General features: G+C 51.8%; 13 protein-coding genes across 13 annotated transcripts; 3 read left to right on the top strand and 10 right to left on the bottom strand.

Moving 5' to 3' along the window:
• Positions 1–94: 94 nt before the first annotated feature.
• On the bottom strand, positions 95–1,572 carry PtrM4_131720 (TAF6, Transcription initiation factor TFIID; the record flags this gene model as incomplete). The annotated part of the gene is made up of 2 exons (XM_001941183.1): positions 95–1,152; positions 1,200–1,572. 2 exons carry the CDS (start codon positions 1,570–1,572, stop codon positions 95–97), a joined length of 1,431 nt encoding a protein of 476 aa, XP_001941218.1.
• A 2,572-nt stretch (positions 1,573–4,144) lies between these two features.
• Positions 4,145–5,011, top strand: PtrM4_131710 (uncharacterized protein; the record flags this gene model as incomplete). The annotated part of the gene is made up of 1 exon (XM_066109044.1): positions 4,145–5,011. One exon carries the CDS (start codon positions 4,145–4,147, stop codon positions 5,009–5,011), a length of 867 nt encoding a protein of 288 aa, XP_065961036.1.
• Positions 5,012–5,934: 923 nt separating this feature from the next.
• Positions 5,935–9,639, top strand: PtrM4_131700 (uncharacterized protein; the record flags this gene model as incomplete). The annotated part of the gene is made up of 1 exon (XM_066109043.1): positions 5,935–9,639. One exon carries the CDS (start codon positions 5,935–5,937, stop codon positions 9,637–9,639), a length of 3,705 nt encoding a protein of 1,234 aa, XP_065961035.1.
• A 204-nt stretch (positions 9,640–9,843) lies between these two features.
• On the bottom strand, positions 9,844–10,311 carry PtrM4_131690 (uncharacterized protein; the record flags this gene model as incomplete). The annotated part of the gene is made up of 1 exon (XM_066109042.1): positions 9,844–10,311. One exon carries the CDS (start codon positions 10,309–10,311, stop codon positions 9,844–9,846), a length of 468 nt encoding a protein of 155 aa, XP_065961034.1.
• A 9-nt stretch (positions 10,312–10,320) lies between these two features.
• PtrM4_131680 (putative 3'-5' exonuclease-helicase (Wrn)) lies at positions 10,321–11,670 on the bottom strand (the record flags this gene model as incomplete). The annotated part of the gene is made up of 1 exon (XM_066109041.1): positions 10,321–11,670. The coding sequence occupies one exon, from the start codon at positions 11,668–11,670 to the stop codon at positions 10,321–10,323; it is 1,350 nt and encodes a 449-aa protein (XP_065961033.1).
• A 1,319-nt stretch (positions 11,671–12,989) lies between these two features.
• On the top strand, positions 12,990–13,785 carry PtrM4_131670 (uncharacterized protein; the record flags this gene model as incomplete). Its single annotated transcript, XM_066109040.1, has 3 exons — positions 12,990–13,143; positions 13,200–13,263; positions 13,407–13,785. 3 exons carry the CDS (start codon positions 12,990–12,992, stop codon positions 13,783–13,785), a joined length of 597 nt encoding a protein of 198 aa, XP_065961032.1.
• A 220-nt stretch (positions 13,786–14,005) lies between these two features.
• PtrM4_131660 (Fungal Zn binuclear cluster domain containing protein) lies at positions 14,006–15,085 on the bottom strand (the record flags this gene model as incomplete). Its single annotated transcript, XM_066109039.1, has 1 exon — positions 14,006–15,085. The coding sequence occupies one exon, from the start codon at positions 15,083–15,085 to the stop codon at positions 14,006–14,008; it is 1,080 nt and encodes a 359-aa protein (XP_065961031.1).
• Positions 15,086–15,984: 899 nt separating this feature from the next.
• Positions 15,985–17,231, bottom strand: PtrM4_131650 (CaiB, acyl-CoA transferase-carnitine dehydratase; the record flags this gene model as incomplete). Its single annotated transcript, XM_001941178.2, has 2 exons — positions 15,985–17,108; positions 17,165–17,231. 2 exons carry the CDS (start codon positions 17,229–17,231, stop codon positions 15,985–15,987), a joined length of 1,191 nt encoding a protein of 396 aa, XP_001941213.2.
• Positions 17,232–17,740: 509 nt separating this feature from the next.
• On the bottom strand, positions 17,741–18,994 carry PtrM4_131640 (uncharacterized protein; the record flags this gene model as incomplete). Its single annotated transcript, XM_001941177.1, has 1 exon — positions 17,741–18,994. The coding sequence occupies one exon, from the start codon at positions 18,992–18,994 to the stop codon at positions 17,741–17,743; it is 1,254 nt and encodes a 417-aa protein (XP_001941212.1).
• Positions 18,995–19,699: 705 nt separating this feature from the next.
• PtrM4_131630 (mitochondrial 54S ribosomal protein bL27m) lies at positions 19,700–20,575 on the bottom strand (the record flags this gene model as incomplete). The annotated part of the gene is made up of 2 exons (XM_001941176.1): positions 19,700–20,292; positions 20,350–20,575. 2 exons carry the CDS (start codon positions 20,573–20,575, stop codon positions 19,700–19,702), a joined length of 819 nt encoding a protein of 272 aa, XP_001941211.1.
• Positions 20,576–20,897: 322 nt separating this feature from the next.
• PtrM4_131620 (uncharacterized protein) lies at positions 20,898–22,524 on the bottom strand (the record flags this gene model as incomplete). The annotated part of the gene is made up of 3 exons (XM_001941175.2): positions 20,898–21,151; positions 21,201–22,101; positions 22,150–22,524. 3 exons carry the CDS (start codon positions 22,522–22,524, stop codon positions 20,898–20,900), a joined length of 1,530 nt encoding a protein of 509 aa, XP_001941210.2.
• A 502-nt stretch (positions 22,525–23,026) lies between these two features.
• PtrM4_131610 (uncharacterized protein) lies at positions 23,027–23,253 on the bottom strand (the record flags this gene model as incomplete). The annotated part of the gene is made up of 2 exons (XM_066109038.1): positions 23,027–23,177; positions 23,234–23,253. The coding sequence occupies 2 exons, from the start codon at positions 23,251–23,253 to the stop codon at positions 23,027–23,029; spliced, it is 171 nt and encodes a 56-aa protein (XP_065961030.1).
• Positions 23,254–23,892: 639 nt separating this feature from the next.
• Positions 23,893–26,333, bottom strand: PtrM4_131600 (NtpA, Archaeal-vacuolar-type H+-ATPase subunit A; the record flags this gene model as incomplete). The annotated part of the gene is made up of 8 exons (XM_001941174.2): positions 23,893–23,949; positions 24,000–24,899; positions 24,949–25,616; positions 25,671–25,755; positions 25,803–25,851; positions 25,899–25,920; positions 25,985–26,018; positions 26,073–26,333. The coding sequence occupies 8 exons, from the start codon at positions 26,331–26,333 to the stop codon at positions 23,893–23,895; spliced, it is 2,076 nt and encodes a 691-aa protein (XP_001941209.2).
• Between the last annotated feature and the right edge of the window lie 230 nt (positions 26,334–26,563).

Below are 26,563 nucleotides of genomic sequence, written 5' to 3'. Positions count from 1 at the left end.
TATGGGAAGCATAGATGGTATCGTGCAAACCAGTAAGCAAGGGCATCCCCTGCCCTAAACGCCACTTAATGCATGAAAAGAATACAGGTCTGTCTTAGACGTCAAAGTCCTTTCGAAGAATTTCTTGTGCTTCCAGTTGCATCTTGTTGGAAATGATGCGCCCGGCTACAATGTCGCCGACCTTGTCTGAAAGGCGCTCTCTAAGATCTTCCAGGTTGGGTGCGGCGTAGTTGCCTTCGGACTTCGCCTTGTCGGCTCTCTCCCTGATGCTCTTAGGTACCAGCGCTGGGAAGGAACCCACGAGCACCTGTAGTAGTATGTCCGCGTCGTGCCTTGTGCCGTCGTCGGCGAGCTTCTTAGCAAGGAAATCATCGTTGTATAACTTGATGTTGGGCAAGATAAGACCCCGTAGTGCATCACCAGGGCCGAGGACCAGAAGCAGCGCTTGTAGTGCGCCAAAGTGTGTCCCCACCGACTTCTCCGGATCCATGAACTGCTTGAGACATGTGCGCGCGATTCGCGACTTGAGCCCTTGATTCGATGTCGAGTGTTTTCTGCAAATGTCTTTGAGCAAATGGGCGGCGAGTGTCCGGAGGTAAAAGGCGTCCTGGGCAGCGCGGCTGTAGTCAGGTGCGGTTCCGTTTAGAGTCTCAGAGGACGCGTTGGAGGGCACTTGGTGACTTGTTGGCCCTAGCTTTCCGCCGATGCAGCATGTGAGGATGGGAGGGACCATGTAGGCTACATATGGATCAAGGTAGATGGCCTGGTTCTTGAGCAGGGCTTCGGCCGCACGCATCATCTGACTGAGTATGAAGAGATTTTTCATATTGTGTGTAACCTTCTCAGCGATGAAGCTGAGGAGATAAGTCGTCAATTGGTGGATGCCGGGTTCTGTCGAGATTGCTGCGAGAGCTGCATTCTGCCATTCGATGTTGGTCTCATCGATGAGGGCGCCAGACAGCTTGTTGAACAGCTCTTGCGACTCTTTGGAGAGGACGTGTTTTACGAGCGGCTTGACGTTGACATTGTCCAGGCCATTGGCAGCAGCCAGGTGCGGGTTTGCATTCGGACCCTTTGGCAAAAGGTCGGCGGTGTTCGTGTTGGGGTTTTGCGGTATTGAAGGCTGGACACCCTCTACGGCGAGCCAATGTGCTATTGGAAGTTAGCGAATGCGGGCTGGGGAATGTTCTGGCACCTACCTGTGAAGGTGATTTCTCGTGGCACCTTGGGCAGCGGGGCGTTGATGAGCTTTTCGAAATCGACCTCCTCATCTTCGACATAGTACAGAGGCTGGCCCGGGCCTAGTGAGGCCTCACCAAAGCGCAGCGGACGCGTCGACTCGTAACCATACAATGGCTCGACATTAAGCACCTTGAGGGCATTGGATATGTCCTGTGTGCTCAACGTGGTCCGCTTCCCGTGTCGCATGAACTTGAGCGCCTCTTCCAGCACTTGGGCGAGGCGGAAGTCGACATCGCGCGCTAGCTCCTCGACAACGTTGTCGGCGAGTGAGGCGATGCCCACGGATTCGGCCACGTCGCGTACATTGTCGGGGTTCCAGACTGAAGACATGACGCCTGTGTGCAGTACGAGGTCTATGGAAGGTTTGATTTGCGATGGTGGGGCGGTTCGAGTGCGGGCGTGCTGTGGTCTAATGAAGCGGCACTGGTGAAAGTAGCCGGTGGGAAGACGCAGAAGGTATCACCAAGACGTGTGACGCAGGGACCGAGGTTGTGACTGTTAGCCCTACGACCCAGTGAAGCACATATCGGACGCGCGCATGCAAAGGCGGTGGGTGACGTGACGCCGCGGGAGCTCGGAGATTGATGAGATCAGTGTTTCATATACGAGCCCCGTGACACGCTGCAAAGGGTGTGAGAAGAGGCAGAGGGTTACAGTGCGGGATTAGTATTGGTAGGCGCAACCTGCCGCTGCTGGATGGGAAGTCGCGATGGAGGTGACGGCTCGCATCAGCCTTGGCGGCTTCCAAACGTCCTAGCGCGCCTTCCTTCCGTCACTTGAACCCATCACCTTCTTCCCACCCACTTGGACCATGTTCCCTTTTCACACCGATGAACGCTGGGCCAACGAGCATGCATCCAGCCAGATCAGCATCCATCCCCACCAAATATTAAAAAATGAGGCCATGCCGACTGCGCGGCGTTTGCTTCACTCAAGAGCACACAAACATGTCCACTCTGTCGCCCGCCACAAGCCCGTGTCGTAGACCGCCATTTTGAATTACTGCCTCTGAACTAAAATCGCCGCCCCTGCTCACTGATTGACTAGCCATCCGGCCTGCGGCTTGTCTTCCCCGCGGCATGATATTCGCAAGCAGTCGACATCCCTATCCTGACAAGGCACACAAACAGGTCGACTGTGGCTCGCCGTTCCCCTAACCGTTGCCACGTTTTACCACCGATCCGTATCAATCTCACCCCAGCTTTCCGGGGAACGTCTTCATTCGACCGCTTGTGCTCCCTTTCTACCAAAGGAGTAGTTCATTCCAGCCTGCTACTTCAGACTTAGCCCTTCCCTGACGCCACCCGTCTATCCGCACGGGCGGGCCGCTGCAACTTTGATTGTTCCTTTCTCTGGCTCATTGCATCTGCCAACTAGGCGAATGCCCCGTAAGCCACTAGCCAGATTTTCGAACTGTCACATTGCGAGTGTAGGAAGACTGCTGCCTCAGACTATTTAATCAAGACTCTACGTTAGTGTTTGCTCTTCCAAATTCTCTTCCATTCTCTCCCAGCATCAAGCACCGCCTTTCTTCTGCTACTACCAACTTGCACTCTCCCTCCATAACCTATACCTTGATCCCTTCACCATCATTTGCAAACAGCACTACTGCCTCATCACCATGGGCATGACTACGAACACTTCGAGCGGCAGCAGCTGCGACCTGCTTAATGCACGTTCATTCCATGTTAAATCCATCTCATCACTTTCTACACCGCCACAAGACCGCTCAAGAGACGATCCCCCATCTCCTCCTCCTCAACCACCACCAAGTCCAGCACACTGGAATCGCCTTGTTCCCGTGAGTTATCTTATCTGTGCTATCCAACTTGCCTAACTCTATGCCAAGCTTGACGCCCTTGTACCGCTCGATATCTGAACTACGGGGTAGTGTGGCGACTACGGTAAGTACGATGCACTCCACGGACCTTAGCTCCATCTGACCTTACCTTGAAGCGAAACGGGACCTGCGTTACTCTACCAAACTCGACACCTGCAATGGCATATCTCCAGCCCAACATCTGTCGTTGCCTGGGCCTTGCATGTCACATCAATTCTTGTTGAACATTACCTTGCCACAGAGAAGGGCTGCACAGCCCAGGTTCTCCAGGTACCTCGTACCATGTTCTTCGACCGTATTCTATGTTACTTCCTGATGTTACAAGGACGTCTAGGTAGTGCAGATAGGTGCGCATCTCGGCACGTGCGTTTTAGACCATGTCTTTTGGCCTTCTATAGTGCTAGGGGACGCTTTGCTCTATATACACAATTTCAGATATATCTTTGTACAATTTCCGAGTGACCATGGCTTCCAATGTGTTTCATGCAGCTAAGATAGGCATTTTGGCTGTACCCTGTCAGGATCTGACCTGACCCCGGCGCTGTAACCGAAGCGACGTTCGACTCCGACATCGTGGACCCATCTGAGATCTAGTTTGTATTCTTCTTTCCACGCGTACTGCATCAATATGTTTTCCTATCATCGCCGCTGGTGTTACTTTGCACAGCCTGGGCACTCGCTTACTGTACTAGCGCGCACTAGTCAGTCACCTATCTTGCCAGATTCGATTCGCACACGATAGCTCCGGCTCCACTCAACTCCAGTTCACCGTACATCACATCCGAGGTACGTGTGCATTGACAATACGACTATTCCACCGTTCCTTTAATTGCTCGTAACTACAGCCATACGGCAGAGGAGCTGTTTCAGCCTTGCGAAGTTTGCAGAGCTTGTTGGGACTTGGCACGGGATCGACAGTCCCGCTATCCGCCACCAGTGGCTACCCACTTTACAACAACTGCCACTTTCTGGACGATTAGGAGGACAACTCTCCCATCACCCCTTTGCTGCTGACTGCAGCTACTAATTCCATTACACCCTCAGCTCTCGTGCAGACCCATCATGGCTGCCGATAAGCAGGAGACGTCGGAGCGGATCCTTAAATGGTACTCGAATCTCTACAGCCGCAGGGTCGACCTGGTCGGCGATTTTGCAGGTAGCGAGCGCTTTCTCGTGCACGGCGAATCACTCCTGCTCCAGTGTTTTACCGACCCGCACCTCGACTTCGACCCTGGCTTCCAACTACTACACGCTGCGTACGGTGTTGAGAAGTTCTTACAGGGTCTTGTTTCTCGAGGCTGCAATTTCCATATTGCTTTTTTCGACGAACACCAAGACCTTTGCATACCCCAGGATGTGTCGCCAGCAATCGGCGAGAAGTACTTGCTTGCACGAGCAGCCATCATTCGCCATCTCAAGGTCAACCTGCCGGACGCTGTCCCCGAGGTTGAGGTCCATACTTTCGCTTCTTCATCATCCGATGCTTTCGCCGAGTATCTGCGTTCCACAGATATTTACTTTGTTCTTTGTCATGATGGAGCTTCGTTCAACGACGTCCGTAAGAAGATGATGGAAAAGTCACTACACTCTCTAAAGGGCGAGACCCGAGAGCTTCAGGAACGCCAACAGGAGTACAAGTCGTCATTCCGCACATTCATTTACAGTATGATGCAACGAGGCTACAGTGCCGCACTTGTCAACGGACTAGAGTGGAGAGACACCAAGGTGGTCACAACAGTCCTTGAGCACGCACGTTCAATGACTTTGGACGTTTCCTCAGCTGTAAGTTCTGCTTCTCGTGAAATACAATCAAGACAAAGTTCACTCCAGGAGTTGAAGTCACATATGAAAAGGCCTTCCAAGGCATTAAGTCTATCCTCTGTGTATTTGCTAACATTGGAAAGGAGCCCCATACAAACAAGAGGTTGACCGACGTTGTTGATCTATCTCACATGCGCGGCTTTCTGCAGACTATCAGGACGTCATGTGACCAACTTCTTACTGAGCGCGAATACCTGACAATATTGGTGGCTTCGAAGTTATCATCCTCGAACAAAGACCTGTCGTCTGTATTACTGCACCAGGCAGCACTGCTTTCGGAGTTGTCTCTCTCAGAACGCACCATCAAGCATTCTGATATTCCTGAAGAAATTAGCTCGTTCATCTTAGAGTTCTGCCAAGAGGCACGCAAGTTTATCGGCAGTCCTGCGTGGTCAGAGGCTTTTGCCGGTCACCCAGATTGCGACATGGCGGATCTGATCGATGGACGACTCTTTGCTTCGTGTGCTCGCACTCCCTCAGCTGAGCCCAGCGAGCACCTCCAGACTCTACTCAAAGCCACTGCGGCTCTGAATGGCCTAGAACTTCCATCACAACCGGCAGTCTCCTTCACAAGTACAGGGTCTGACCCCAGCAACGAAAATGACGAAGAGAGCTCCGCATACAAGGTTTTGCCCTTTTCAAACGACATCTTCGACCCCCATCTGGCCCCTATCCAGCTGGATGTGTCCCGCCAAGGAGGCAAAGCCGACCCAACAACAGCTAACATCTTCCGGGAGGTTACTCACTGGCACAACCAGAGATCGCTGAACCAGAAGACAAAGGTGGTCGTAGAAAAAGACCCAAAGATAGCCAAGAAAGCCCTCCGTCGAAACCAGTTTTTTATGGCAGAGATGACATCTTACGCCGCCAGTCTTACAAACGCTGTGGGTAAAGTGTTGGATCCAGAGACTATTACTCTCGGAGACAAGTCGAAGACGACACCCGCCCAGAGTCTTGAGAACAAGCGCCCAAAGCAACAGCAACAGCAGCAGAGACAGAGCACCAAAAACATCAATGCTTCTAAACAGGCTATGATGGCCGACATCGCAGCAAGTTCTAAGCGCAAAGACGAGGAGAATGCAAAGCAGTGGTATCAAGCCTGGACTGTCTCATGTGCTGGTTTGGAGAAGCAAGTCGACCTAGCCTCGAGATACAACAAAGCGAGACAGTACCTCGCCGACCGCAATGAGGCTCAGCGCCAAGTCATTGGTCCCGACGTGCGCATGTACATGTTGAATGTTCTCCTGGAAATGTGGGTACGCTTCTGTCGTGATAACGAGAAGGAGAAAGGCCTGTACGTCGCAGCGTTGTTGTTCGACACCGCACGGTCTCTCTGCAACTACGCAACCGTAACTAAGACGATTGCGAAATGTCTCGCCACGACAGTAGAGCGTCTGAAGCTACCAACGCTGGAGGTGCCTACAGCTCAAGGCGACCGGAAGCTGCCTTTCAAGTTTTCCCTCGAAGAGACATTAGTATCGGACCTGGCTCTGACCCTCTCTCCCGAGGAGTTTCAGCTACTCCACTGCGGACCGTACTTTGACCGCACAATTGACTCTGCACCCGATCCTCGTGTGGCATTCGAGCCGGATGCATGGCAACGACGTGTGTTGGATGAAATCGATGCTCGTCGAAGTCTTCTTGTCATTGCCCCTACATCAGCAGGAAAGACCTTTATATCCTTCTACGCCATGAAGCAAGTCCTGGAGGCTAACAACGATGATGTTCTCGTCTATGTTGCCCCGACAAAGGCCTTGGTCAATCAGATTGCCGCCGAAATCCAGGCTCGCTTCTCTAAGAACTACAAGTACAGCCAGTCTGTATGGGGTATTCACACGCGAGACTACCGAATCAATAACCCTACGGGTTGTCAGATCCTAGTAACAGTGCCTCATATCCTACAGATCATGCTGCTGGCACCTAGCAACGCTAAGGGTTGGTCAGAGCGGGTCAAGTGGATCATCTTCGACGAGGTTCATTGTATTGGACAGGCAGAGGACGGTATGGTCTGGGAACAACTGCTGCTGATGGCCCCTTGCCCGATCATTGCCTTGTCAGCTACGGTTGGAAATGCCGAAGCTTTCAACGATTGGCTTTCAGCCTCCCAGAAAGCTGCAGGCAATGAGTTGGTCATGGTGCAACATCCACATAGGTACTCTGATCTTCGGAAATTTATCTACACGCCTCCCACCAAACGCGATGCTGCTAGCTACCTGCCTCTCCCAAACAACCGCTCATTTGCGCAACTCGGACTGGATGAGCACGCAGACTTTGCCTTCCTACATCCGGTAGCCAGCTTGATCAACCGTACCCGCGGCCTACCATCCGATCTGACCCTCGAGGCCCGCGACTGCCTGACCCTTTGGCAATCCATGTGCAAGCACCAAACCGAAGCTTATCCAGTAGATAAGTCTTTGGATCCTTCCACCATACTCCCGACTGTCATCAAGAAGGCAGATATCATCAAATGGCAGTCTGGTCTCAAGAAGCTTCTTTCCGATTGGATGGCTGATGACAAGTGTCCTTTTGAGGCGGTCCGTAAGGATCTCAGCAAGTCTCTGGCCAAGTTTCAAGATGCTCCGCGGATCGATGAGGCTGAGAATGACGCTGCTGACAATGAAGCACAACTGGACGAGCTAGGAATGGCGATCAGTCACGATATCTCGAGTATACTGCCTTTGCTAGCTGATCTTCAACAGCAGGATGCGCTCCCAGGTATCATTTTCAACTATGACCGCGCAATCTGCGAAAAGATGTGCCAAACACTTATGAAGCAGCTCGTGGATGCCGAGGTTGCCTGGAAAGAGACAAGCCCGAAGTGGAAGGTCAAGTTGCAACAGTGGGAGGACTGGAAGAAGGAGGTCGCACGACGAGAGAAGCAGGGTCTTCGTGGTGATGCTTCCAAGGGCATGACCAAGCAGGATCAGATGAAGGAGGCCGCCAACGTCGAAGTGAGCGCCTTCGCATCCTTCGATCCGAACAAGCCCCTCGACGGCTTCCACTTTGCCGACCACAAGAAGTTGTCACAAGAAGAGTTCGCAGTACACGCCAAAGAACTGCGTTACCGCGGAGTAGAGGAATGGCTGATCGACGGGCTCATGCGCGGTATTGGTGTTCATCACGCTGGTTTGAACCGAAAGTACAGGTATTGTGTTGAGATGCTCTTCCGAAAGGGCTACCTACGTGTCGTCATCGCGACAGGTACACTCGCTCTGGGTATCAACATGCCGTGTAAGACTGTGGTCTTTTCAGGAGACTCCGTATTCTTGAGTGCCCTCAACTTCCGTCAGGCCGCTGGACGTGCTGGACGTCGAGGTTTCGACATGCTTGGAAACGTCGTGTTCCACGGAGTTTCTCTTAGCAAGATTCACAAGCTCATCAGCTCTCGCCTGCCAGACCTTAACGGACATTTTCCCATCACAACGACATTGGTACTGCGCTTGTTCACGTTACTGCACTCGTCCGAGAACGCGCCATTTGCTGTCCGCTGCGTCAACTCTCTGCTCTCACAGCCGCGATTATATCTAGGCGGTGAGGACGCGAAGATGACGGTGCTTCATCACTTACGGTTCTCCATCGAGTATCTCCGGAGACAACATCTTTTGGATGGACAAGGTGTACCTTTGAACTTTGCGGGCGCCGTGTCCCATCTTTACTTCACAGAGAACTCGTCATTCGCTTTCCACGCGCTGCTAAAGGATGGATACTTCCACGAGCTCTGCGCAAAGATCGACACCAACAAGGAGGTTGTGCTCCGCGAACTTATGCTTACAATGTCACACCTGTTTGGTCGTATTCATTGCCGACAAGCCGATGAGGAGTATGTACAGGAAATCGTCAAGAAGAGTCCATCGATTGTGTTCCTACCTCCCATGCCGGATCACGCCGCAAATGTCCTTCGCAAGCACAACAAGACCACGCTTGACATCTTCACGGCTTACGTGCGCACATTTGTCGACCAACACATCCAGGAGCCGGATAACACCCTCCCCTTGACCGATGTGAAAGTCGGTGGAGACAAATCCAAGGGCCAGCCCAAGAATGTCAAGGCTCGTTCCTCGTTTGTTGCTCTCTCCGGATACGACGACAAGTTTGATTCGATTCACGATCTGTGCTCGACCAGCCGTTCTGGTGTGTTCCTTGAAGAGGCCGTTGTTCCTCACGTTGGCCTCTATCCTGAAGACTCCGATCTTCCACTCAACGCCTACTTGTACGACTTCTTCAACCATGGCGACGTGAACGCTTTGATCACGGCCAACAAGATTCGTCGCGGAGACGTATGGTTCGTGCTTAACGACTTGAGTATGACCCTTGCGACCATCACAACAAGTCTGTCAAGCTTCTTGGGCCTTGCCACAGAGTCCGATCTCGACTTCATCGACGTCCGTGGTGGTGGTGATGACGAGGAGGAAAACCGTGAAGACAAGATGCTGCCGACCGACGCCGCGACAGAGACTAGCTCAGCCACCACTGGTTCTGCCAACAAGGGTCCTGTCAAGCAGGAATTGACCATTCAGCCTAAGAAGAAGTTCAAGAAGAAGGTTGAGGAGTCTTGGGAGGATGAGATGGGTAGTGACTCGGCGGAGTCTGAGGTAGAGGAGAGTTGGGACGCTGAGGACGACGAGGACAAGGAGCCGCCTGCTTGGGAGGAGGGCGAAGGCTTGTTGAACGTGCTCAAGGCTTTCAAGGCTCTCAAGGAGGACTTTGACACCAAGTTCAGGGCCATGTGGGCCTAGTTGTGTTGACGTTGCGTATCAGGCACTATACACGTTTGATGCCTGGATACAGTGGGACAGGAGGTGGTGGTAAAAGCGTATTGAGTTGTTCTTACATTGTCAATACTGTAGACATAGAGTGCATACCAAATTAGATCGATGATGATCATGAAGGACGAAAAAAAATGTAGAGATTTATTCTACAAACGACTACTTTACATATTGTCACGTCTCCTGACTCAAAAGCTCAACAATGTTCTCCAATATATCCACTCCCGTCTTCTCACATGCAACAGCCAAATCCTCAAGTCCAGGTATCTTATCCAAGTCCCTCTGTGTCTGCGGCCTTCTTCTGACAATCAAACCAATCATAGTCCATGACACCAGCTGCGGGGAGCGATCATCCCGATCAGGCAACTTGGACGCCACGCTGTTACTAAACTTGAATAGTTTGTCTTTTACAAGGTCGGTGCGGTACAATGTGCCATTCTCGTTGGGGTGTGATTGGTGGAATCTTATCACTGGGTCAGGCTCTTTAACCAAGGGGACTTGTTTTTTTGAAGATGCGTTCGTCGGTGTTGTGTGATGGGGCTTCTCGGAGGCGTGGTGGAGGGGTGGAGGTAACATGTTTGACTTTGAAGTGACGTTCTTCGGCGGAACTGGATGGGACTGGTTCGGGAATGGGTGGAGCATTTCTGATTCTTAATACTCGCTGGAAGGATGGGACTGGTTCGACGGGGGGGAGGGAACGTAGTGGGGTACTTTGTACTTTTGACTGTACGCTCGTAATGGGAGGATGCTGGGGATGGTTCGAGGTCGGGGAAGGGGTCGGAATCGACCTTTTTGGTTCTGGAAAATCGATCGTTGCGGTAGGCGGCTGGGACTATTGCGCGAACGACGGGAGGAGTGCTGATGAACTTTTTGATATTTAATGTAGGCTCGTTGTGAGAGAATGCTGGGGGTTGAGTCGCGGTCGGGTGGGAAAGTGGGGTCGGGTTTTGTTACGGTTGTTGGTTGATTGCGGTCCATGCTAAAGGTTCGGCCGCCACGGGGTAAGAGGTTGTAGTCTGGGTATTTGAGGGAGAAGGGGTCGCTGGATTTGTTGGTGTTTGGTTCTGTTCTTGAGGTGGCGGTGGAAAGGTCGTCGTCAAAAGCGTCAAAGGGTGAGTGTGAGCTGGAAGATATTTTGCGTATGAGTGAACTCGTCGCTAGGTTCTTATAGAAGAACCTTTCTGCCGTTGTAGTGGTACCATTGCCGGCGTCCAGCAGTACTGGATCATCTGACGACATCTTGCCATCTGGGTAGCATTCTGCGTATATCGGCATTGGTGGACTAGGCCTCATATCACTTCGCTTTTTATCCATGGCCCTGTAGAGCCGATTTATTACATATGCTTTGCGAGCCGCACGATCCTTTTCCTCTCTTTTGAGCGTCCCGCCCAAAAAACTGCATTGAGAGTTTCCCGTTCCCAAGATAAGCCCGAGTTGATCTAGGATCTGATCTTCAAAGCTCACAGGCTGAGTGGTTACCAGCTTGGGTTCCGACCGGCCAAACTTGACCAGCCGGTATAGGTGACTACATTCTACAATGCCCTTTGGGTTGAGTCCGAACCAGCGATTCAGTCTAGAAGAGTGGCCATTCCAAATATCAATGCCTACTTTTGCAATCTTCGGATCTTCGATCAGGCGTTTCAATGAAGGCGCGATAATGTCCTGGCTCGTCTTCCCTGGATGTATCCCAAGATGAAACAGGGCAACCTTATCCTCGGTAGCAATTTGTATCAGCCCGACTTTTTTTTGCAGAGCTTCTTTTGAGCAGTCGTCCTCAGCCCATTGCATATCAAATGCAACGATTGGTAATAGTCGGGTTAGGAAGTGTCGGGCAGCGAGTTCTGAGTCGCGCTTACTACAGCTGTAAAAGACTTTGGTTTTGCCTTCGTTGAAATCGCTGGATACCACGGGACTCAAAAATTCCTGTAAATCCAGCAAGCGCGACGACGACGAGAAGCCACTAGTTTGGAGACATGAGGCTTCGGGCTTGCGTTTCTGCATATGGAACGCTAGTGGCCAATGCGGGGTAGGCGTTCTGGACGTCCACGCAGCATTGACTATTTGTGCTCTGCGGCAACATGATGGATACTTTGCAAGTATCTGGCGATTGAGAATTGTTGAAGGCATGGGTGGTGTTGCCTCAATTCTGAATTGCAGTGTGGTGATGATTTTCCGCCTAGAAGCACAGACGCTGCAGGTGCTGCTTTACGCGCTATCACGTGCATATTGTTAGCGTTAGCGCGCACCTGTTTAAGCTCCTGCCCGCTTGTGTTCCCTTGGGCTCTTCTTCTCTCATCATACTGACGTCGGATCGCATGATTTGGCATATGATATCGCGGGAGTTGCCATGTTATCCCCTCGTTACAAATCCTTCGCCGTATTGTTACACGCTGACATCTTGGCAACACGGTTGACAGAGACGAGATAGCTTCTCCCAAGTCCGTCGTCGCTACTGAGACAATGCCTTTGTCCGTGGCGCCTGATCTAGTACAATAGTGTGCCTCGGGTGGTCACTAACCTCAGCCATGGTGTTAGAAGACACTTCTCGAACAGCAGCAGCCTCGCGGGTAGCGCTGTGGAGCATCGAGCTAATGGTAACAGGTGGTGGAGAAATGTCATCGCACATCAAAGCACGAAATTCAAAGAAGCAATGATTCCAGTTTGTGGTGATATAGCAACCTGTTGAGCTTCATACCACCACTGCGAATTATGCTGATACACCAAAAGCGTTCAATCTCATGGCGCAAAAAGCGCAAAAAAGTCCAGGTCCAACTGGATTGTCGCGCTGACTCACAACGTCCACTGCGGGAGGCGGTACGTTTCGTAGAACTGTTTCCAACTGTTCCACGTTCCGTGGATCCTGAGGTTTTCGACATCTCCACCTCAGTTGTGAAGTTTGAACGGCTGAGGCAGACGGACTGTCACGACTTCTTACAAGTTTCCATAGGATGCGCGCGACGGGACGAAGCGTTCAACCCCATCCGTTTACAGGGTATCTGGAAGAAGCCGCATCAAGCATTTTGGCCATGGACGTTGCCAAGACGTGACAGATGGTGTCTCGCGCACTACCCGTTTCACGCGTACGGAGTTCAGCCCTGGTGTTAGCACGAAACCCTGGCATTCATTACAATCGCGCTGCGACATCATGTGCCACGGAAGTTACCTATGCCTTGAAGACGCGTACTCCATCTCGTGTATATGTAGACCAGCAGCTCCCCGTTGAATTATGCAGAAGTTAGATTACACTCCATCTTTACTGCATTGAGCATCATAGAACCGAATCTCACACCGAACAAACTAAATTCCTACTCAATTTCGTCATGCATTTCTCTACAGCATTCGCTGTTGTCGCTCTCGCCGTGCTAGCACAGGCGCAAGTCCCAACAGGCTTCAAGCCTTCGGTCAACACCAAACTGGAAGTCATCTACAACTCGACCATGATCATGGAAGCAGGTCAATTATTTGGCAAAGCGGGTATGTCGCCTTCCCCATTCCTGTCTCTCATAAGACAAAATTCTAACATAACAAAGACGTCCAAACCCAACCGAAAATCGCCCTCACCAGTGCCATGGCCAAAGCTAGCGAAACATACATGTTCGTAATGATCGACCTAGACGTGCCCCCCCGCCAACGGCTCCACCAAACGCCGCACACTCCTCCACTGCATGAACACGGGCTTCAAAGCCACAAAGCAACAAATCGGCGGCGCCGCCACCGTGCTCGCAACCACGGAGAAGGGCCCGTCGAACTACATCCCCCCCTGGTCCCCCCGCCACAGACACCGTCGCCCACCGCTATGTCCAACTCCTGTTCGCGCAGCCAGCAAACCTCAGCGTCGCAAAGGCCGATGTTTCGGATAGGGTAGGCTTCGACATTGTCGCTTTCATGACAAAGTACAAGCTTGCGGAGCCCATGGCCGGCAACTTTCTCACGGTCGATGGACGCATGAATGTGACTGCTACCGGTGGGGCGAAGCCTACGGGGACGAAGGGTAGTCCCAAGCCTAGCGGGACACCGCCGATGCAGTTCCAGGGTGCGGCGGCGGAGTTGGGCGTGCCGTATGGGACGGTGGGAAGGCTGGGTGCCTTGGCGCTGGCTGTTATGTTTATATTGTAAGATGTGCATGGGTGTATGGATGAGATGCGATGATACCTGGTTTGATTTTTCCCTTCTCTCTTTTTTTTCCTTTCCTTTCTCTCCTGTCAATAAATATCGAAGTCGTTACGAAGGTATGATGAATTGTATAACACCAACAACAAAAGTAGCAACAACAAAATTAAGCAACAAGAACAAATATCCAAATCTTCTATTTTCTTCTGCTAGGTCTTTCTCCACCTCAAGCAAGTCCTACCTCCCTCCCCCTCCCCCTCAGAATAACCTGAATACAATCCACCTTCGCCATACCCCCTTCACCCTTCACCCCCCTCTCCCTATCTTTCGCCTCCCACACAATCTCCACATCCCTTGCCACCCTTCTCAAACTGGGAAACCTCTTTGCCAACCATAACTTCTCAAACCTGCTTCTCACGAAAGCCCGCTGACTCTCGCCAACGGCCTCGCAGCCCGCGGTAAAAAGCGGCCACATATGCGCTGCCGTAAGCGGAGAAGACACGTCGACGCGTTGCAAGTGGAGCAGACATTGCGATATATGTTCCATAGAAATGGGATTGGGAGCGCCGATATCAAGCCATGTGCGGTAGAGGTAGATGAAGGCTGCGTGGCGGTATGCTTCGGCCGTTGCGACGATATCGGACTTTGCAAGCTCGTCTTCTTGCTGGTTTGAAACTGTGATAGTAAAATCCATAGACAGTAGTGCTTGTTGTATACACCCCCCTACTGTATTTTCCTCTTCCGTCAATGGTGGACTAGAAGGCGAAGCTGCTCGCCGCATTTTTATCACATGTTGTAAGTGGCTGATACGCGCTACGACGAGTAAGACGTCAGCGATAGACTTGAGGTTTTGCTCGCCTTCGATGGCGGGGAAGAAGTCGGTGGTGTGGTCTAGTAGGGGTTGAGAACTGCGTGAGACGGAGGAGAGAATGTCGTGGTATGCGAAGAGGCTGGTTAGGAAACGGGCGCTTGAGGAGGTGAGCCACGTTTCTCCTCCTATTGCTGCTGCTCCGCTGCCGCCACGTCGTGCTATCATGGCTTTGGCGCCGGTCAGGTGGTTCGCTACGTGTGCTTCGTCGTCGTCGTCGAATAGACGTGATGATACTTGCATCATCATGACTGTGGCAAGGGCGGGTTCGAGGTTCATATCCTCTGGGTCTTGGATCATACGTTGAAGGTCGCGGATAGCATTGTGTTGGTGGCGGTAGCCTTGTTGGTACAGCGATGAGTCGTTTGAGCTGGTTGCGAGATGATTTACTGCCATTGAAAGGATCGTGGATCGTAGTGCAGAAGATTCGTATGCCATGGCTGTTAGATGTCGTTGGAATGGTGTTGGGACACCCGTCCTAGGTGCCACAGATATCAGCGGCGAAAGTCGATCGACCCAGTAATTCAAAAGCCATCGATCATCCAACGAAAGACCATAGGATACCCCGGGGCTACCACACAGCGGTAGCAGAGGCATACTCTTCGCTGACTGAGGCGACGTCGACGATGATATAGTTCCATCTGGACTTTGTAGCGCGGGCGTAGACGCGAAACTGATGATCGAAGACGGACTAAAGGCCTGGTCTTCTTGTTCAACAGCAACCTTCTTCTTCCGACTCTTTCTCGGCGGTTTTGCCAAAGTGCTGACCGCGTCGTCCAGCCATTTCAATTTGATTCCATACCCTTTACACACAATCTTCAGCCTGGTGCAGCGGCTGCAAAAAGGTTTTTGTTCGTCACATTTGTAGCCGGCTTCTCGGCATGTCCAACATCCTGTCCGCGATCTCTTGTGGGTGGCCATGTCGTATGTCGACCATTTTCTAGGCTAGAGTCACATTGCCTGCTCCTTGCTAGTATGGCTGCGCGGAGTCTGACATATCAAGTGGTGTTGGAAGTGGTGGTGTAAATAAAGTAGCTGAGAAGAGTGATCGAATAAAGGTGATAATTATGAGAAAGCGTTGATTTATTCAAGCTTGAGAAGGATGCTGCGTTTTGTTAAACCTCAAGAGTCGAAGGATACGAGGTCATGTCTATTTCAGAGATGCGAGGTGCAGTGTGGCAAGTGGCACTAGTTACTAGCTCCCTTTGACATAAGCCGAGGCAGCTGAGCATATCTGCAGCGGACTTCAGATTCTTAAATTCCGTTTACAGGAAGATGTTGTTCGTAATTAAGTAGTATTGGATAGATTTCTGAGTGAGATTGTATTAAAACCTCACCTACAACTTCGCCGTATCCTTCCACACCAGGCCACCATCTTGCTCAACATACTGCCTCCCCTTAGTCCACCCCATCCATATACTCAGCGTCTCCTCTCCTCCGTTACCCGGCTCAAGTCCCTTCTCACTCCATCCGCCACCTTCCCATCCAATCCCCTGTCCCACCGCCACCTCTCTCTCATAATCACCCTCATGAATAGCATACCCAGGACTCGACTTGAGCGTAACAGCCGGTCTCTGATCGAACCCCTGGCTCTCCAAGTCCGCCTGGGTAAACACAGGTGTACAACAAGCATCCGTCCCATCAAAAACCTCCTCCCACTCTCCCCTCGTCCTCTTCCTAAACTCGCTCGCAAAAAACTCTTTCAACCGCGGCCAATCCGCCTTATCCTCCCTACTCCCCGGTAAATCCTCAGCCTTCAACCCCATCCCCCTCAGCAGCGCAGCCCAAAACTGTGGTTCAATCGCCCCAACAGCCATGTACCCCCCATCCTTAGTCTCATAAGTATCATAAAACGGCGCCCCACCATCCAACATATTCGTCCCGCGTTCACCCTTCCAAACCGCCGTTTTAGTCCCCAACCGCGGCATCGTCGCTAATATGGCACTCCCATCCACCATATTCGCCTCCACTACCTGTCCAAACCCACTGCGTTCGCGCGCAAGCAGCGCAAGCAAGATACCCAGTACACACATGGCACCACCGCCCGCAAAATCTCCAACCACATTGCCCGGCGGATACGGCTTCTCGCCCTTCCGCCCAAACATCGATAGCACGCCTGACACAGCAATGTAGTTTATATCGTGACCTGCCATTTTGCTGTATTTACCGTCGCGTCGGAAGCCCGTCATGCGCGCTACGATGAGGCGGGGATTGAGCTTCAAGAGCACGGTTTCGGGGTCTAGGCCGGCTTTTTCGAGCACGCCGGGGCGGAAGGGGTCGATGATTACGTCGACTTTGGGGATAAGTTTTTTAATGAGGGCGAGGCCCGCAGGCGACTTTAGGTTCACGCATATCGAGGTTTTGCGGCGCGTGAGCTGGTCCGATGTAGGTGCCGCGGGGGCGCGGTCGAGGCGGAGGACTGTGGCGCCGTAGTCGGCTAGGAGCATGCCGGCGAAGGGGCCTAGTGTTTGTTAATATCTTTGTTTTTGAAGGGAATTGAGATCAAGGCGGATGTACCGGGTGCTAGGCCTGCGAATTCGAGTACGCAGATGTCCGCGAGGGGAGGTGGTTGATGGGCTGTCATGATGGGCGGTGACGCTCCTTGCGCTGCTGCTGTTATTTCAGGCGATGGAAATGATAGAGCGAGAGCATGTACAAGTTAGATGTAAGATTATACATGCTTGACATGGACATTGTTGGTTGTTGCGCCGGATAAGGGCTGCCGCGGGGAAGACGCGTTGGATACCGAGGTAGAAATGTGGAGATCTGAAAGCTGGGGTAACTAAGGTGAGCCATTGCATGTTTGAGCTGCCTGCGTATATTGTGTACTTGAACTACAAGCAATCGGTTTTGATTTATTTTTTCTTGTTATATAACAAGTGTAGAATTTTTGCCGAAAAGACTTCGACGCAATCTTGAAGAATTATCCCCTTCGTGTATATGAGGACATGAAATCTTCTAGATCGTAAGACTCGTGCAGTGCTTTGAGACAGCCGAGTGCGTAACCCATCTATTTCAAAGCCATTCGGTATAGCCGATTTGCAGTAGTTCCGTGTCGACCTGATATGATCAACTACACGAACCTGCCTCAAGCTAAGCGATCCCCAACTGTTTCCTAAACTGTCCCTCAGCGAACGGCTCAACCCAGCGAAAAATACCCTCCTTCGGATCCATAACACAGAGGAAGTACGTCCTGGCGTTGATCACCGGATAGAAGCGTACAAGCTCAATCAGCCTCGGCAAAGTCAAGCCAGTCATGACCTGGTTTTCCTCACGCGCCTGCTCAATTTCCCAATCCGACCAGCGTCGCTTCAGACCGTGGTTGCGTTCAAGGCTTCTTTGCACCCTGATATTGCCCTTTGCGCACTCCACGTAGCGCCTGAACCTCATGGTCTCATCGTCGGTGGCTTGGACCTTGAGTGCGTGGAGGACATCGAGAGAGTCGTCGTGGTTGGCTACGTGGATGAAGGTTGACGAGCGGCGTATCTTTGCGGTGCAGAAGTGCTTTTCCAGGATTACTGTTTCGGTGGGCGTGCAGAAGGTGATGTAGGCGAGTGAAGTACCCATCGTAGGTATGACTTTGATAACATCGTCCATAGCGTATGGCGGAAGCGACTCGGTGTGTGTAGGACCCTTTTCATCATTCTGATTGCATGTCTCGAAAAGCCCCTCTTTTCGCCTTGGTTTCTCCATCTGTCTGGGAAGCAGACAGTCGCGTAGCAGAGTACAGATACTGGGTCTCATCCCCAGAACTACCATGAGTGTGTGCCAGTATGACTGTAAGCGCTCTGACGACCAGAAAGGCTTGTCATGGCTAGGACGCCAGCTGATTGATACACTCAATCCTTTGCGTACCCCAGTCAGTACCCCAACATGTCCAACAAACCCCAGTGTCCTGGCAATCACCGGTCCGCCCGGTTTTTCAACAAACTCGAACTGAGCAAGTGCACGGCGCATCACATGCTGGCTCCAATCCAAAGCCCGGAAATGCATCATGGTTGGCTCAAGGAAACCCGGTTCGTTGACAGCGGCGCCGCCGCTGGTACAGCCCAGAAAAACGTCTATGGAGACGTTCCACACAATGAGAATATACAACGGGATGTTGCATGTATCACACATGCCCTTTATCTCTTCGGTTTGCTCGAAACTGTGCAGCTGGTAGAGCAACAAACTGGCTATGAAGTGAAGGAGCTTGATGGGAAGTTTCCATTGGCGAATGTGCATGTCGAGGAGCTCTGACAGTGGGTGCAGGGTATCGGCGGCCTTTGCTGCAACGTGTGCATAGCGCTCTCGGGGTGGTAGCGAGAGGTCAATGGTATAGACGGTAGGTGCCATGGTATCCTCCATGCTGAGGCAAGTATGTTTTGGAGAAGTGTTAGAGTTAGATTTGGAGATTTTAGGGAATTGATTTGGACATGTTAAGGAAACGAACGTGGGATCGAGGGACCTCTCGGTACCACAGAGCTCCTTCGAAGATGACCCGATTACATCACAGTATCGCCTCTTCTACTTACTCCAAAAGTAAAGCCGCAGTCACACAGACTTTCTCCGTTTTGTTTTCAAAGAGTGTTTTGCTGGCTAGGAAGCCATTGCACGCGCCATGTCCGTAAAATGAGTGTCGGTACCAGGAAAAGTGACTTAGAGAAATTGAACCTGAAGTCCGCCCAACCAGACAAAATGAACTACCGAAATGTTTAATGAGATTATTTCCGAAACAGTAAGGAGTCACTGGCGATTGCCTGCTAGATTGTATCCAAGTGACCATTCGCTAACGTTTGACTGTAAAAAGGCGACTCACATTGTGCGTTCAAAATATGATAGCGACACAGCAAATTCGCGATCGAGGAGAACCCCCTAGCCTGTAAAAAGGAGCAGACGCGAAGAAATACCCAAGTCCAAGTACATGACTCTATTTCGTTTGTCCCGTCCAAGCTGTCCGCTATTGCACATTAAATGAGCCTTGCAACCAATCTTCACATACCGTTCTGATGCACACACATGTACACATATTCATACATTCTTCCTTATTCATCTTATTCTGATACCTCACATCTACGCCCTCGCTTTCCTGGCCTTGGGCTTGCTACTCTTCTTACCCGCGTTCCTAAGCCTCTTCTTCTCCTCGTTCGCCTTGATCCTCACTGCCCTCTTGCGCCACGCCGTCCATCGGTCACCAGGTACAAACTGCTTGACCTTTACGCCAGCCCGTTCTGCCGCACGTCCAATCTGCCAATTGGCCTCGCGGTATGCATAGCCCTTGCCGCGAGTAAGACTCAGTCCCTTCCTGGTCGCTTCCCGCGGAGTGTCGCGAACGCTGCTGGGGCTGCCTGTTCCGTCGCCGACTTGGAGATCTGTTATTACAACTGTGTCGGCAGAGGGGTTTGTAGGTGATGTGATTGGAACGGCAAACATGTTTAAACGTCTCCGTCGTGCGGCATTGGGTGGGTAGGGTAATGTGTGGTCCTTCTCCAATGCAACGCCAATGTACTGTCTCTTTGGGTGTTTGCGTGGGTCTTTGTAGTATCGCACGTAGCCAGACTCGGTAGCGAATATGCAGTGGTCACGGCCGAATTTGCAGTTTTCACCGGGGAACCATTGGGTGCCTCGCTGGCGGAAAATGATGTTTCCAGGTATCACATATTCTCCTACCATTGTCATTAGCTATTGGTCCCTTTGATCTGTTTGGTGGCAGCGAAATGTACCTCCGCTCTTCTTCGCTCCTAGACGCTTTCCTGGTCCATCCTTTGCTCCATTGGCTCGTCCTTGGGCTTGATGCGCTGAATGTCGGACGAAAGAAAGGATTGGGGCGGGGGTGGAGATGGCATTGGCCGCACGGAGGGCGTCGAGAACGCGGATAGAGGGAGCGATAAAGGCCGTTGACGTTGATATTGATGCGCGGACAGGCGCAAGTAATCGTGGGAGCAGCATGGCCGTTCTGGTGCTGGGGAGGCGTGGGTTGCAGTTGCCCTGCGACTTTTCGAGATGCTCGTGGGTCCGTGCTGTCTCCGCAATATCAGACGACTGCCTCTACAAACTTCACTCCAGCACGTCATGAATAGAAACAAGACATTTTTTGTACACGTAGTTTCATCGAATCATCGCGTACACATTTCATACGTCAACTATAACATGAACAGGCTCAAGACAAAAATCTAGCGCACTAGCGCCCAGAACACCTTGCATGAAAAGAGTGCCAACCCAGAGAACAGACAGTCTAGGAGCAGCGATACCCTTCCAAAAGCCCGTTCCTTTACTGCACTTGGTTGACAATCTCTTGCGCCTTTGTCAAGCTCTCCACCATTTGCTGGCAATCCTTCCGCCTCTTGACTGTGTAGTCCGACTCCTTGAGCAGCTCATCAAGCTCATCCGTCTTGTACATGTTGGTGAGCAGCTCACCTTGCATGTTCTCCTTGGTCCATTGTACAAGGTTCAACATAATGGCCTTGGGCACCATGTCAATCATTGTGCGACGAACAATGTTGAAGTAGGAAGTGATCAATAGTTCTGAGCGATTGTTAGTATTTTAATGAGATAGGTACATGTGTGAGCTTACTAATGACTTCAACTTCTTGTGACTCTTTCTCGGACAGAGTACCAGAGGCTTTCAGTGTTGGTGGTGGGGGCTCCATGGCAGCCATCTTCTTCTTGTTCTTACTAGCGAAGAAAGAGCCAAAGAAACCACCACCGTCGTTGGGATCAAGCGATGGCGATATCGACCGCGGCGGTACCGTAGGTGGTAGCGGCTTTCCGGTCTTGGGATCCACTTGCTGCGGCCGGGCACTGTTGTGGCGCTCGTGGACAATAGCCATAGCACGCGAACCGTTGATGAAGTCTGGGTGACCAGTGTTGATGTATACTGATTCCATGGCGACCAGATCCTTTACAAGCTTGTTCGTCGGTTCCATGGCCTTCTTGAAGAAGCTGACAACGACCTGGTGCAACTTTTCTTTCAATCCTGGGTACCTCCGGAAAGTGTTCTTGTTGAGTAATTGGCCAAGAATACGGATCAACTCGTCGTAGACAAGGCTGACACACTTCAAACTGGGGTCTTCCAACCGCTTGATCTGTTGCTTGACGATAAGCTCGAATGCAGTAGTACCGACAAACAATGCTGGCGATGAACCAGAAGAGTTGTATAGAACTGTTCGGATGTCCATATCCTTGACCTGATCAAAAGGATCAACAGATTTAACACCATTGGCATACAGCTCATGGTAAACGAAAGAGATACGGGCACCTCCAGACAGCTCAACTGCAGACAGCTCCTGGTTGTTGCCCTCGAGAACCCCCCTGTATTCGTTTGTGAATTCTGTGATCATGTTGAGGACGATGTTGGAGCTGTTGCCTAGCATCGAGTTGCCGAGCGAGGCTAATTCTGCTTGGTATTTCTGGAGCGATGAGGCGATACGGGCCTTGATGTCTGGGAGAGTTTGTTTGATGTGCATCATGAGAATCTACAGTTGTTAGCTACTGTACTTGCAATTGACAGACCGAAGACGTACCAAGTTCAGCTTACGGGCCAGGTAGGGGGTACCGCAATACGCCGCCTTGTTGCGGTAAGCCTTGTGGTTCTCAAAGTATTGCTTCTCGTGCTCGAGCGCATAAGAGATGGCCTTCTTGTTCTCGATATCTCTCTGACCACGGTTGACCACTGGTACGTAGCCCAACCGCAGTGGAATGATACGGCCAGCAAGAATGTCTACAACGTCGGTTCCCTCGTCCATCAGGTCGACCTTGGTCAAGACACCGATTGTCCGTTGACCTTCTGGGTCAACTTCTCGGGCCAACTTCAGACCGTCTGAGTTGGCCAAATCGGTGTTCGCGGCAGTGACAGCCAGAATGATAGCATTTGGCTTGCTGATTTGCTTGAGGACCATCTCCCTGATCTGACGCTCAATATCCCTTGGCTGATCACCAACAGGCACCTTTGTCAGACCCGGCAAATCGACCAGTGTGAGGGTGAGGACATTTGGCGAGTATATCCGCAGGTTGATGGGTGCTGGCGAGATACCGGCATTGCGCCCAGTCTTCGACTCTGTCTCCCTCACAATCTCATCTCTAATCTTGCCAAAGTCGAAGAACTTCTGACCGGGAATGTGCAGAAACTCGCCCCACTCGTCAGCATTGTTCTCTTGATCCGTTGTCTTGGCTCCTTCGGCCGGAGCACCGTTTGGTTGCGACGCTGCGCGGTTGATGAGTTGGAGAATAAGCGGTCGCCGCGTAACGATACCGGTTCCTCGAGGCAAACTACAACACCATCAGCACGCGGTTTTGATACCGAATGTCCCAGAAGCACCTACAAGTCTCTCCCGACAATATTCTCTAACACGGAACTCTTTCCGCTGGACTGCGATCCTACGACAGCAATCTGGGGCAGGTCTATGGGGTTTTGGACCTAACATAGGCATCAGCATTGCGTTTATGACATTGCGCGCAAGTTGGTGGGAGGGAGTGACATACGCCGACAGTAGTGAAGACATCTTGTAGCTTGTTTACGAGCGTAATCAGCGTCGGGTCGTTTACGTTGATCCTGTACACTTGTCAACTGTCCGCACTACGAGGGGCTACCCAAAGACATGTGCCTACGCATTCGGATTTGTCGCCATGGTTGGCGAGGTCGAGGGTGGAGGATTCTTGCAGGTACGCTGAGTATGCGCGCAAAGGGGAGATTGTGTATGTAGGAGCTACGTATAGCGTGAAGGTTTAAGTGTCTGAGACGTGACACTGGCCTTGTTGCTTGCGAGTTGCGTAGCTGCTGCAGGTGCCAACGTCGGAGGAGCCCAAGCTTCTTACGCCACACGACTCAGCCACTGAATGCGACTTCCAAAACGTCTACCAGCAGATGCGCCCAATGACTTCGACGACTTCTTTGTCGCCACCGGTACCGCTCTGAGCTTTCTTGATTCATGGACTCACGGCCTCGTATTATATGATGCTAGTCAGATCATCATTACCCTCGACATAGCAGCCTACTAGGTCAACTGAAGTTTCCAAAGAGCACTTTATCGCCACCTTTCGGATAACTACCGAAAGTACCTATATATTCTTCTGATCAAGATGTGGGCTACAATAGTGCGTGTTGAGAGGCGAAACCACATGATGCGAAATGCGGTCACAAGACGCGGAAGAGCGTCGTCAGCGATTTCAGGCAGCAGTAATGGGCTCTTGGTACAATTTTCATACTAGTTCATGTACATGTATCAAACAGGCATGCTATGTAAAAATCCGCCTCTAGTCACATGCATTTACTCATCAGTCACAGACGCAAATTTCTCGGTCATCTTCTGTAGAAGGGCCTCGTACTGCAGACTTGTTAGCACATGTTCATGAGAGATGCATAATAACAACCTACCTTCTTGGTGACCTTCTCCTCGCCATCGCTAGGCAGTTCAAACTTCATCGAACGGAGCTCGCTCTGGATTTCTGATGTTGCATCGCGGACCTTGGGCCATGCGTGTCCCTGGGAGACTGCCTTTTGGGCCTCGTCGTGGAACGCCATCATGTTCTTCATCATCCACTCAGTCTTCCATAGCGGGCAGAACTGGTCGTAGTCCGAGTAACCGTTTTGTTGCAAGAAGTCCTCCTTGAGTAGTGTGGCAACGTCTAGCGTAATCTTGTCGCTGTCACCTAGAGCAGATTTACCGACAAGTTGCACGACCTGGTCGAGATCGTCCGATGTAGTAAGAAGCTCCTTGATGCGGTCGCGCAGACGCGGGAACTCAGGGTTGTTCTTGGCGTAGAACTTGTCGAGCGGCGTCGTGTACTTGCTGTAACTGATCGATGTGTTGACCGACGGGAAATGCTTTCGCTGAGCGAGCTTCTTGTCGAGACCCCAGAAGACTTGCACAATGTTGAGCGTACTCGTCGTGACAGGGTCCGAAAAGTCACCACCCGGAGGACTGACGGCACCGACAATAGACACACTTCCGAATCGTTCCGGGCTACCCAGAGCCTGTACACGACCAGCGCGCTCGTAAAAGGACGCAAGCTTGGCACCCAGGTAAGCGGGGAAACCTTGATCCGCAGGCATCTCTCCCAGACGTCCGGAAATCTCACGGAGCGCCTCCGCCCAGCGGGACGATGAATCTGCCATCATCGCCACGTCCTTACCCTGGTCGCGGAAATATTCTCCCACCGTAATTCCAGTGTAAATTGAAGCCTCTCGAGCAGCGACGGGCATGTTGGAGGTGTTGGCAATGAGGGTAGTGCGCTTCATGATAGGCTCCTGTTTGCCATTGACGTCGATGGTGAGCTGTGTAGAGTTAGCGCAGTACATATATGGATTCATTGGGTCTGCATACCTCTGGGAAGTCCATCAAGACTTCAGCCATCTCATTTCCTCGTTCGCCGCAGCCAACGTAAACGATAATGTCACTGTTGGAGAACTTGGAGAGCGATTGCGAAATGACAGTCTTGCCGCATCCGAAAGCGCCGGGAATACACACGGTACCACCCTGTACACTGGGGAAGAGGGAGTCGAGGACACGCTGGCCGACAATGAGCGGCTGGTCGGAGGACATCTTCTCGGTGGAGGGACGGGGCACTCGGACGGGCCACCTGTGCATCATGCTGTACTCGGTCTTGGTGCCGTTGAAGTCGAGCTCTAGGATCTTTTCATCGACAGTGTAGCTGCCCTTCTCAGCGATGCGAGTAATGGTACCCTTTGCGCGAGGAGGCAGCAAGATCTTGTGCTCGCTGAGCAGACTGTTCTCGAAGACGGTACCAAAGACATCACCACCAGTGATGTGGTCGCCAACCTTGAGCGTGCCTGGTGTGAAATCCCACTTCTTCTTACGGTCGAGCGCGGGCAAGTTGATACCACGAGGAATGTAAATGCTGTTCGCGTCTTCGGCGATACCCTTGAGGGGGCGCTGGATACCGTCATAGATGGTTTCCATGAGACCCGGGCCGAGCTCGACGGACAATGGCTGTCCAGTCCTGAAAACGGGGTCTCCAACGGTTACACCGGCTGCATGATATTAGCCAAGTCCGTTGTATGTGTGCGCACTTCTTCTGTGCATACCAGTCTCTTCGTAGACCTGGATGGTGGCCTTGTCGTTTTCGATTCGGATGACTTCACCAACGAGGTTTTCATGACCGACACGGACCTAGAACCGTCAACATCGTCTCTCGCACTATGGCGCATTCCACATACAAGCTCGTACATGGCACATCCGATCATGTTCTCGGCGATGATGACAGGACTGCGCGGATCAGTATGCGCCTCGGAGGCTGGGGTGTGGTGACATACCCGGAGATCGAGTAGATCTGGCCTGTACAGTGTTAGCAGTCTGTTCTAGTATATGCGATGCGCATATTGAGGATATCCAAACATACCATGCTCGTCCGAGTCCGACTTCTGGTCTGGCTTCTACAGTGCCCGGTTAGCTGCCGCCAGGCCCGTTGTTACGCTGATGTAGCTTACAGAAGACATCTTGGCTACTGGTGTGTCGACTTCGTCGTCACTGGCTTCCTGTAGGGTGATGTATGGCGGCTCTTGGGGAAGAAGCTCGGCTTGCGGAGGTAGCAGCGGGCTCGCGGGAAGCGGCACTTGATGTGGCTCGACTTCGTCCTTTCCGGTGGCGATGTGAGCTCCAGATATTGATATCTGGTCGATGTTCTTCTTCTGGACAAGGTCGTATAAAGATGGCCGGGTTTGCAAGCGAGGTCGCAGGCCGAGTTGCATTCAATCGATGTTGGTTGCAGGATGAGGTAGGTTGAGCACGGGGACCAAGCTAAGCTACCGCGCTAACGCCAGGCCTGGTGGGGGCATGTCTTGGTCGTCATCTGTCACCGACAGTGTCTCGCACTCTGACATTCAGGCAATGAACGATCGTAGTTGCCAGATACAATTCAGCTATTCGGAGTGTTTCTGGTCCACCGTGAAAGATACTGATGATGACTGAAAGAGCTAGG

This window comes from Pyrenophora tritici-repentis, chromosome 7 (genome assembly GCF_003171515.1).
Source record: "Pyrenophora tritici-repentis strain M4 chromosome 7, whole genome shotgun sequence".
Taxonomy (NCBI): Eukaryota; Fungi; Ascomycota; class Dothideomycetes; order Pleosporales; family Pleosporaceae; genus Pyrenophora; species Pyrenophora tritici-repentis.
Note: the sequence above shows the minus strand (reverse complement) of the source record. Positions and strands in the feature narration are given on the sequence as shown.